Genomic DNA, 11,500 nt, shown 5'->3' on the forward strand with positions numbered 1-11,500 from the left:
TCAAAAGCATATTTCCATAAAGCCTTATGGGGGGCACCGTCACACCGGGTTTGTTCTCTCCTCGGTATCACACACTCTCCCAATGGACCCCAGCTCCTCCTGGGGACTCCACCTTCTCCTTGACTAAGGGCAGGTTTCAGTCCCCATAGTTATCTGGGCGTGGACTAGGATCCCAGCCCAACACTGCAGGATACATTTTGCCAGTGGCAAAAGAGAAGTGGAATTGCTCTGTGAGGCCTGTCTCTTTGGTGTATTTGTAGCACCCTGCACGGTAGCAGTGGCAGTCAGGTTGCACTGGGAGTTCATGCAATGGCAGAGGAATTAGAGAAAAGGCAGCTGGTGGAAGGCTAACAAGAACTGGGAAGAGAACTCTTCCCCCTGCACTGCCTCCACACACACTTAGCTTTGTAACATTTTTTCATGAGCAAAACCAAGGTTGCAAAACCAGGAGTGAGATCTAGAGGATGTGGCCAAATGGTTTGGCAATAACATGGGGTCTCTGGAGGGGAGATGACAGATAGATACAGACCAGCCAGGAGAAGTGAGCAGAGTGGCAGATAGGAGAAGCTCTGAGACCCACAGAGGAGGGGTACCACAGAACATAGCAAAGGAGAGCAGACTATGGAAGAGTTAAGGGAAGAACAGATCCAAGGGGCAGAGAAGTGGCTAGGAGCAAAGGAATACTAGGAGGAGCTATAGCAGAAGGTTTGGAACATGGCATAGAGGAGAGAGAGACGGTAGTGGGGGAGCAAAGAGTGGGAACGCAGACAATGGAAGGCACTGAGAGTGGACAGGAAGAACTTAGGGATGGGATGGCGAGGATCAAGAAAGAGAGACATGCCGAGTGCCTGGGAGGAGCAAAGCCGATGAGGGAGGGGTGGGAGTGAAAGTTGGCAGATGTGTGGTGACAGGTGAAGGTTGAAGTCCACAAAGTGGATGAGGGCGTTCAGAAGCGCCTCACCCCTGTACCCTAGCCAGTAAGACCATGTCCCCTTGTTCACTGCAGGTGGCTGGTACCGTGGGCCGAGGCTGTCCAGGCTCCATGAAGATCTGATGATTTTTACTAGCTCTCTGGAAATGTTTGCCCACCTCTGGGGTACGTGAATTCTCTGAGCATGTGCACAGTGCTCTGTGGAGAGGGTGTGGACAGAGAGTCACATTCCACTCTGTCTCTCTTGCTTTAGTGTGCCGGGAGACATGGACATGTTAGGGGGCACTTGGAGAAGAGCCTGCAGCACTGTGCATTCCCTTTATGCCCATTAGTGCCCCTCTGGTATAGGCTGGCCATTGAAGCCACATCCAAAATGCTGCTGCAGGGGTGGAGCAATGTCATGGAGACTCAAGGACTGAATGACCCCAGGGTTGAACTCTCTCTCCCTCAGGCAAGGAGACAGTACTAAGTCTATCTGAGAGAGGACTTTAAAGAATGTGATTCCTGCTGAATTCCTCACTCACTCTGGGAAGAAGCAAAGATGCCAGTCTGGTTGGCCACTTGTTGGAACTCCATGGCCACCCCTTTCCTGGCCCCCTTTCCTTAGGGTGTCTGCACACTGCAACCAGGGGGGCGGCTGCGGCACATGTAGACAGACCCAAGTTGACTTTAATCTAGCTAGTTCCAACAGCAATAGTAGTGAAGGTGCATCAGCGCGGGCTAGCCACTCAAGTAACATACCCAGGGTCCTGGGTGGAGTTGTACAGCCCATGCTGCTGCCCATGCTGCCGCAACTTCCTTGCTATTGTCACTGGAGCTAGCTAGACCAGGGCTAGCTTGGGTCTGTCTACACGTGCTGCAGTCACACCTCTGACTGCAGTGTAGCCAGACCCGTAGCCTTTTGCAGGATATTGATTTGCATCCGTTTCTGTAGAGAGAGAGAGACAGTGCCTCACAAGGTTTATTGCTCAGACCCCCAAGCTCAGTGTGAGCTGTACCATTTGGCGAACTAGCTCTCCATTCTGGAAAGTTACTGGTGTAAATGAGTTACAAAGTAACTCCTGGAGTTACCAGTCCACTCACTGTTTGCCTTGCCCCCACCCTGCCAGGAGTCAAACCCATTTTTGATTGTGCTAGTCAGAGAAACACAGAATTTATCCTGCTGGAATAAACCAATGCCTTCCAGCCCGGCATCCTGTCTCCTACTGGGACCAGTGACAGATGCTTCTGAGCAAGGTGTAACACCCTATACTGTCTGTCCCTTGTTCATCAGCAACTCTGCCAGCTAACAACTGGAACAGTTTCCTTTATTACTGACAACACCTCTCCTGCCCCTGCTCCTGAGGACATGTTGCCTTCTGTTGGAAAGGAGCTAGTCTCAGCTCCTCCCATACTTGGAAGCACGCTGCTTCCCTGTGTTACAGAGTCACAGGGATCCTCACCCACCTCAGTGGTTTCTGAGACTCCCTCCCCCTTCTCTGGACTCCCCTTTGGGACATATTTCCCTATGCTTCCTAGAGTGGGGGCTGTCTCTGGTTCATCTGCAACTTACTGGTAGCTAACTACCTGGACAATTCTCTCCCTGGCAGCCATTACATCCCCATCTTTTCCTAATGTGGTGTTGCCTGTAGCTGCAATGCAGAAGCTGGTCTCAACCACTCTCACACCTGGAAGCATGTGGCTTCCCCCTGCTGCAGAGGAATCCAATTCCCTCAGCAGTTCCTGAGACCTTACCCTTTCCCTTGGGGTCCCAGCATGAAACTCCCTCCTGCTGCAGGCAAATACTTTAACCTGAGCTACATGGAAAAATCATTACCAAGAAGCAGGTCAACTAGGAGGTGTTCCATTACCCCTACAGTCAAAATGCTTTCCAAAACTTCCAACACAACATGGATTTTAGCTAGTGGTACAAGGAATCTGCTTTCGCCCACCCCCACAATCTCTGCCATTTGGCAAGGTAACATACTAGCCTTTGGGACCACACTCTGCTTAACCAGAGAGATCTGGGTCCTGTATCCCTCTGCCCCATGTACTCCCTGCCATTAATTCTGACAACCTTAACGTGCTCCATTCTGGTTCTGCAGAGGCTAATCTCACAAAATCAATATGATAGGGTTCAATTGCTTGTGGGGGGGCTCTGTGTTGAGGACAGCAGAACTAACATGAGCTATTGGTTGCCTGCTTCCTCCTAGCACAGGGCATTTATTTCTCAGATGATCAGTGGAATTACACTGATAGCATCTTATAGGCTCTTCTGTTTTTACAGGAGGTTTGGGATGACGGTTAGAGGAATGGTTTTGGGGAGGTGAGTACCCAGCCTCCCTCCCTCTTGATAGGGTTAAAATGGGATCTTCCCTTCCCACCAGCTTTAAACACCTCTGTCAGTGCTGTTTTCAATAGATGCCTGGGTCTGTTCAAAGGCATCAGCTAGAGACGCCATCTCCATCCACAGACTCTCAGCTTTGTCCCATAGACACTGCTTTACATCTGTCTTACATATGCCTAGGAAATGCTCTTGAGCAACAAGATCCAACATTCCCTCAAGGCTTGTAACACCTTTGCTCCTCACCCACTTTCCCATCAAATCTTTCATTTTGTTCACATATTCCCCATTACTCATGCCAGTATCCCTCTCAAGATTCCTAAATTTAACTCTGTGTTTCAGAGGTAATCTGAAACCTTTGCAAAACAGTGTTTTTAAATTTACAATAGTCTAAAGCATCCTCAATAGGCATTTCATTGAATACATTCAGAGCTTTACCAGTTAATTTTGCAATCAGGGTAGGAATTCTCTTGGCATCAGGGATCTCATGCACTGCACACAGCCTTTCAAAGGTAGTCAGATATTCAACAATATTATCTGTCTCCTTGTATGCAGGACATAAATTGTTCCAAATTGTGGATTTTTGGAGTGATGGGAATCACTGGGGTCGGTGTGTTCTGGTGCTGCTTCTCTAGCAGGGCCAGTTGGAGTTTTCGCTCTCTTTCTCTTTCCTCCTGCTTCTCCTTTACCTCCAGGTCTTTCAGTTCCAATAGTCTCTGATCAGCGGTGGCAGGTTTGTAGAAATTTTGGTGATGCTCAGAACCCGCCCCCCCCAAACTCCGTCCCCCGCAAACTGCACCCCACACTTGCCTAAGCCTCTGGGAGGGAGTTTGGGTGGGAGGAAGGGGGTCTGGGGTGCAGGCCCTGGGCTGGGGCAGGGGATTGGGGTGCAGGACAGGTGAGAGGTTGGGCTCTGGGAGGAAGTTTGGGTGGGGGAGGGGCTCTGGGATGGAGTTTGGGTGCTGGGTGCAGGCTCTGGGGGTGCAGGAGTGGGTGAGGGGTGCAGGCTCTGGGAGGGAGTGCAGAGGGCTGGGGTGCAGGCTCTGGGAGGGAGCTTGGGGATGGGAGGGTGTGCGGAGGGATGGGGTGCAGGCTCTGGAAGGGAGCTTGGGTGTAGTCTCTTGGCTTGGGCAAGGGGTGGGGGTGTAGGAGGGGGTGAGGGGTGCAGGCTCTGGGACAGAGTTTGGGTGCTGGCTCTGGGCAGGAGTGCAGACTCTTGGAGGGATCTTGGGGATGGGAGGGGGTGCAGGCTCTTGGAGGGAGTTTGGGGACCAAAGCAGGGGTGCAGCGCTTACCTGGGGCTCCTAGGCAGAGCATGTCGGGAGTATCCATGTGCTGCTACCCCAGGCACTGCCCCCGCAGCTTCCTATTGGCTGCAGGGGCGCTTGGGACGGGACACAGACCCATCCTGCGCAGGGGCTGCAGGGAGGGGGCAGCAGCCACATGGAGCGAGCAGGCAGGAAGCCGCCCAGCTCCGCTGTGCTGCCGGTGGTGAGTGGGGACCCTGGGCTGTTTTAAATGGCCCAGGGGACGTGCGGGGCGGGGGCACGCAGGGTGGAAGGCAGGGCCGAGGGAGAGACCTGGCCTCAGACACTGCCGGAGCCGGGCCCAGGCCAGGAATAAGACTCGCCACTCATGTTTCTCTCTCCTTTTCTGCAACCTGTAGTCTAAAAAGCTCCAGCTTTGCAATGGTTTCATTATTTCAGTCAGGTTCCTGCTTTTCTGTCCCTACTTCCCTTTCTCGAAATAAGCAAACAGAAAATAACAAATCAGTAGCCTCCTCCTCACTGTCCTTAGCCACCACACTTAAAGCCTCACTTAAAATCTTTACACCACTGTATGAAGTACAAGTCTTGCTCATAGAATCATAGAATATCAGGGGTGGAAGGGACCTCAGGAGGTCATCTAGTCCAACCCCCTGCTCAAAGCAGTACAACAAGCTGTGTATTTCACCCTGCTTGCTGCGCCACTGTGATGGGATCCCCAGGGTGCAGCCTGTGACGGTGGGACTGCTGTGCCCCCTGAACACTCTCCCAGCCCGGGCTGTCTCTCACAGTGCCTTGCAAGTGACAAGCAGCAAGCCCCTCCAGGCACTGTGATCACTCATCATAACAGCATGTGGGGCCCCACTCCCAGCTATATTACATGAATACTCCCAGGGCCACTCATGAATCACACAGGGAAAGACACCAGCCCAATCCTCCCAGCCTTGCACCTCAGGAAATATACCATCTTGCTCTGCTCAAGAAGAACAATGCAGATTTATTAATTGGTTCACCAATTGGTTCATCAATGGAAAGTGGATATACACCAGCCTTTGCAAAACATGAGCAGATTTGCCAAACAATTCATACAAACTTACTGGCAAAGATAAACAGTGAAACAAATTTATTGACTACAAAAGATAGATTTTAAGTGATATTAAGTGATAGGCAAAAAGTCAGAGTTAGTTACCAAAAGAAAAGAAAATATAAGCACACAGTCTAAACTCTCAACCCCATTAGACTGGGCAACATCTAGATTAAGCAGTTTTTCTCACCTCACTGGATATTGCAGTCCTTAATATACAGATTTGTCCCTTAAATCTGGGCCAGTCTCCTCTGTTGGAGTCTTCAGTTTTCTTCTCAGTGTCTTTGTTGCTTGCAACATAGGTGGGGGCAGGAGAAAGGCCCAACATGGGCCTGCTATGTTCTGCTTTATACCCTCAGTCCCATGTGCTTGGGGAACACTCAAGTCCAAGCATGTCTGGTGGGAATTGCTGAGCCTCCAAGGCAAGATTGAGCAATTCCCCTGGTGTGGCCTCATGCAGGTAAGTCACTGAATTGTAGCTGCCTTGTTGGACAATGGCTGTTGATGGGTTGTTTCACACCCCGCCCGGGCGTTGGTTACTTTCCTTGGTGTTGCCTCTGGGAAGCTAATATCTGGCTGATTCCCCAATTTACAGCATGTTTTAGTGACAACTATACAACACAATTCTCATAACTTCATATGCATTAATGATATACATATATGGATAGATAAATGACTTTCAGCAAATCATACCCTTTCCCCTGATACCTTACAAGGCATGTTTTATATGTAAGATTCTGATTATATAAAAATGAGGAATATGGGGGTTACAGGACACTCCCCCAAGGTATAGAATGTCACACTCTCCTAATTCCATAATATGTTATCATGGGGAACAGGGGAGGTTCCTTCCTGACCCCTATACTATGAAGAATGAGGATTGAGGGCCCTTGTTCTTTTACATCCCTTCTTCCCACTTGCTCTCGTGCTTGCTCAGTAGGGCTACAAGACTGGTAGCTCATTGCTAAGGAGAATGATACCTGTTGCTCTTTAGGAGTAATTCATATTCTCTTCTGACGTGTTTGCACTTCTCTCCTTAGGTGTCCCTGAGAAAGTGGGCCTCTATTTTCTGTGTGGGGTTTCCGGGGGCCTGGTGTTCCTGCTTTGTATCTTCAGCCCCAAAATGGCCTTCATACAGGACATGAAGGAGGTCTTAAAAGACTCAAAAGTGGGGAGCAGCCTAGAGCTGAGCCGGGGCAAGTTACAGGATGACCACAATGAGGATAACCACAACGATGACAGCTCCTCAGACTCCTCGTTCCGCCACCTCAGCTGCACCTACCATGCATCCAACATCTTCAGCCCGGAGCTGACCGCAGCCCTGGAGGGTGCTGCTGAGCACAGGGCCCACAAGGGAGAGGAGATCTGGATGCTCAAAGAGTCCAGCCCCTATGCTATTCACAAACTCAAATCTGCTACCAAATGAGAACAAGGAGCAGGGGCCACCTGTCAGAGCAATGAGCCAGCACTGGCTCCACATCAGCAAGCAGCTCTTCCTGGAGTGGGGGCGGGGTGGGAAGGGAGACAATTTTTATCTCTGGGGACCCAAACTCATAACAGGCTTAGGTCATGTGCAACGAGTATGTTGATAACAGTCTGATCCCTGACAGAGATTTGTCATGACTCAAACAAAGCTAGGCAAACTAGTATACATTCTGTGAACGCCATGTAATAACTTTCCTGCTATAGAAACCATACATTCCATAATCAGTATTTATATCACACACAACAGAAGCATATTTGTTACGATTGGCAGTCACTGCTCAAGAGGCGAGCTGGTTGGAGAAATGTAGACATAACCATATTCACCAGAATATACAGTTCTGTTGAAAGCAAAACGTTTCACAAAATGGGGTTGAATTCTGCCTGAACTTTGTTTAGGAAGAAATACATGGGGGAAAACGGATTCCAACAATGTTGAAATGACCTGTACCAACATTTTCAGAATGAAACTTTTTTGATTTTTTTTGTTTTGAAACAACTTTTAGTTTCAATTTTTTTGCATTTTGTAGTAAATACAAAATTTTTATAATACAAAATGAAAAAAGTAAAAATTGAAACAATATGTTTCGCATGTCCCCAAAAGAAATATTTTTTGGAATGTTCCTTTGCAGAAAACATTGAGATCTTCAGTTTAGGAAAAACAAAAATTGTGAAATCTCAAAATCCTTCTGTCCTCCCTGAGATCCTGGTTTAAAACAGCAGGGAGTGCTGCAGGGCAGGATTGAATGGGATTGTCTGTCATTTCAACTGGAAGTTCTGACTGGGAGTTACCCTGGTTTGGTTACCAAGAAGAATCCAGAAGTGGAAACCTTGCATTGTCATTAGAGTTGGGTGTTTGTCAGTGAACTATCTCAATAATATCAAGCAAGAAATCAGACTGGTACATTATGTGGTGTTTTGTCTGATTTCTTGGTGACATGTGACTAATTTTTAGCCAATTAATGATGCAGTTCATACTGAATGCTCTGCTTACTCATGGTTGTGTTGCAGTCAATTGCTAACACTCAGTTACTGTTAATTTCTTGGCTATAGGCCTATTTATAAGGCCCCTTTATCCTCCTTTTCACTCATTCCTAACTGTCTTCTGTTTTTTATTCCAGTTATGTCATTTTACATTACAATTCATGGTCAATGTTCCTTAATGATATGTGATAACATTGTGTGGATAGAGAGCCAAGGAGATCAGAGTCTGTTTTTTGGTGTGTATGGGAAAATCAGTAAAGATGCATATTCTAAGTAAAAATGAGAGAGAGAAAGGGAGGAATGAGTAAGACAGACAGTGCTGTGTGAGGCACTGGACTAGAACAGAGGTGGGTACAAGAGGTCAGAGCTGTGCAAGATCCAGTGCTTGAATTAGCAATGCTACAGACAAGGTTGAGTGTACTAGGAACAAACAGGGGTCCGTACCACCATGTTGCGTGACGGATACTTGACAAAATTACCTGACTTAGTGACTGACATTGGCGGAGGGTTATGTCATTAAGTCATTCAATCTGTAAAATAGCGCACACAATTTTCCACACTGAAAAAAAACAGTAACCTAGTATGGGAATGGGTTTTGAAGCAGCCGTGTAACGTTACTGGCCTTTGCTCTAATCTTCAGGGGGTTGATTCAGAGCCGCCTGCAAGGCCTGGGAGTGGAAACCAGGCAGTGCAATGGGTAGGGCCATCCCTAGCTATTCTGGGGCCCTACGCAGCCCACTTCCCCCCCCCCCCCACGGTGTGTGTGTGTGTGGCTCCAGGCGTCTGTGAGGGGACTGGGCTGGCTTGGGGAGCTGGAGGGAACCACCCCCCAGCACTCACTGGCGGCGAGGCTGGGGCCAGGACGCTGAACTTCCCGCCACCGATGAGTGCAGGCCCACCCCTGCTGTACTCCTCAGGGGTGTGGGGGTAGGGCTGGGGTGGGAAGAGGCGGAGCTAGGGCAGAGCAGGGGCGGGGGCCACGGGGAAGAGGTGGGGCAGGAGCTGGAGCAGCACACAGCTGCGCAGGGCACCAGGAAATTTAGTGCCCCACATTTCCTGGTGCCCTACGTAGCTGCATACTTTGCGTATGGGTACAGATGGCCTTGTGTTAGCCGACGGCCAAGGATGTTTGGTGAGGTGCCAGCTATGCCCGTTTATACCATCCGTGACTTTAACCGCTAGGACGCACTGTCCCTTCGCGGCGGGCAGCCCGGGCTAGGCTGACGGATGCCCCAAGGTCCTAACCACCCGTGACTTTAACTCCTAGCGCTCAGAGCTCCTTCGCAGCGGGCAGTCAATACTGACTGACAGGTGCCCCAATGGCAGCACTAAGAGCCTCTCCACACCCGTGACTTTAACTGCTAGAGCTCAGAGCTCCTTCACAGCGGGCAGCCAGGATTGACTGACAGGTGCCCCAAGAGTTTGCCCCCTGGAGGCGGCACAACTCAACGCTAGGCTCTTAGTACTCTCACCTAATGGCCAGGCTTTAGAGCCAAAACGGCTGAGGTTCTTTAATTGTGTTGGCTGCTTTACAGTAAACCAGAGAAAACAAGTCAGGCTTATGCATAAATGGTTACCAAAATTTATTATGCTAGATTCTAATCATGTGGTTACAAAATTGCTAGTGCCTACTTATTTAAATGTAGAGCTGTTACACACACAAACAAGTTACAAAACTGAAGCCACAATCCCAAAGAAAGAAAACAAAGTATAGAGCTCTATTTCAAAATATGTGTACACTAAAGATAGGAGATCAGGTGTGGGTGCTTCTTACCCTCCTTGCATCTCTCGATTCCAGCGGTGCCAAGCCAGGATCGGTCACTCAATTCCGCGGAAAGACGAATAAGGGACAAGGCTTAGGGACCCTCTTAGCTGCAGAAGCCTTGGGAGGTTGTCACTTATCTGACCAGCAGATAGATAGTGAAAAGCACTCAAAAATCATGATGCTGTAGGTCCCCTACTTATACCTTTATACTCCTTTATTCTCTTTCTCCTTTCTTATGCCAAATTGAGGCTGGTCTGTCGGGGTGACGCCAGCTTTCGCAAGAGTAGTTTACACTTGCAAGGGAGAGAAACAATAAGTTTCGACTACTGGACATTTCTTTTATCAGGGTAAATATTTTCCCACCTAGGATGTTGGTGTGTGTGCATCACGCTATTTAGTAGGGGCTAAGAGCCATGTCTGTCACAGGGCCTCTGCCTGCTGTGAGCTTAATCGTTGTATCTGTTCCCAGAGGCACATTGTAGCAGCACACCTGTGCTTTTCACAGCTTCAAAGGCTGTGCTGGAATATATGTTAAGTGCCCTGTTCCGGCTTCCTCCTGTGTTTCCAGCAATGCTGGTCTGAGAGGCGGGGGGGGGGGGGGGGCTGTCTGGCTACACCTTGGCAATGGGGTCTCCCGTTGGTTTGGGGGATGAACCCCTCGTGAGCTCGTAAAGGGACAGTGCCCCGAGTTGATTGCCACAGCAATTCACATGCAGATAAACCCGAGCAGCCCAGTTCTCATTTCCAAGTGCCTCTTCAAAGGTGCAGCCAGCTCCTCGCTACTCCCTGGGGAAGTGGAGATTGACACAGTCTCAACACCTCTGAGAACTGCATGAAATATTTGGCTGGTGCTATTTAAATGCGGAGGGGGATTTTAACGCAAACAGGGCCTGGCCAGGCGTAAGGAAAGACCCCTCTGCGAGATCAGCTCCGTGCACTACCATGAGATCCCAGGCCAGCCCGCAGGAGAGCGGCCCCCAAGGGGGAGCATTGGGGAAGGCTGGATCTTGGCACAGCCAAGAGGCCCTCTCCCCTCTCCATGTTCCCAACCCCCTGATCTACCAGGAAAGGGCAGGGCTCTGCGGGGCGGTGCTAGGCGCGGGCACTGCTGCTGCACCCCATTCTCGCTGACTCTGGGTAGCTATGGGGTATGTGCCTAGGAGCCCTGTGGCAATTTAAAAGGGCCTGGGGGCTCACAGCCACTGCCACTACCGCCAATAGGCTGGGAGCTGCAGAGTCAGCGCTCAGGGACGGGGGACAGAGGCAGCCTGCAGAGCCACCTGGCCATGCCTCCGCCAGCAACAGCAGGGACGGAGAGCCACTTGTGGGGAGCCTCCCAAGGTGAGCGCTCCCATGGACCTCAACATTTTTACCATGGACACTTGTGTCCGTGTACGGACACGTTGCTGACCCCTAAAAATAAACTGGCAGATGAAGTTTTGCCTTCTTCTGTCCCCAGCTGCTGTTTTCTGTCCCTCAATTTCTGGAAGACCAGCTATTGCCCAAAAGAAAAATCACACCCAGAAACACCAATAATGTGCTATGCACTTGTAACGTATCAAACAACGTTGATACGCTTACTTTCCATAGCTCGAGGTAAATGAATTATCCCTTCATGGTGCTTGCATAACTGCTCCAAAGGTAAGGAGTCACTCAACTCTCATTG

General features: G+C 49.7%; 1 protein-coding gene across 1 annotated transcript in view; it reads left to right on the forward strand.

The window, feature by feature from the left end:
• The window catches only part of LOC144270615 (protein eva-1 homolog C-like), a 52,410-nt gene extending 45,381 nt beyond the window's left edge, over positions 1-7,029 (forward strand). The window contains exons 7-8 of the mRNA XM_077827213.1: positions 1,007-1,096; positions 6,644-7,029. Coding sequence (XP_077683339.1) covers positions 1,007-1,096; positions 6,644-7,029 — 476 coding nt within the window. The remainder of the gene's footprint in view (positions 1-1,006; positions 1,097-6,643) is intronic.
• Positions 7,030-11,500: the final 4,471 nt, after the last annotated feature.

This window comes from Eretmochelys imbricata, chromosome 9 (genome assembly GCF_965152235.1).
Source record: "Eretmochelys imbricata isolate rEreImb1 chromosome 9, rEreImb1.hap1, whole genome shotgun sequence".
NCBI lineage: Eukaryota > Metazoa > Chordata > Testudines > Cheloniidae > Eretmochelys > Eretmochelys imbricata.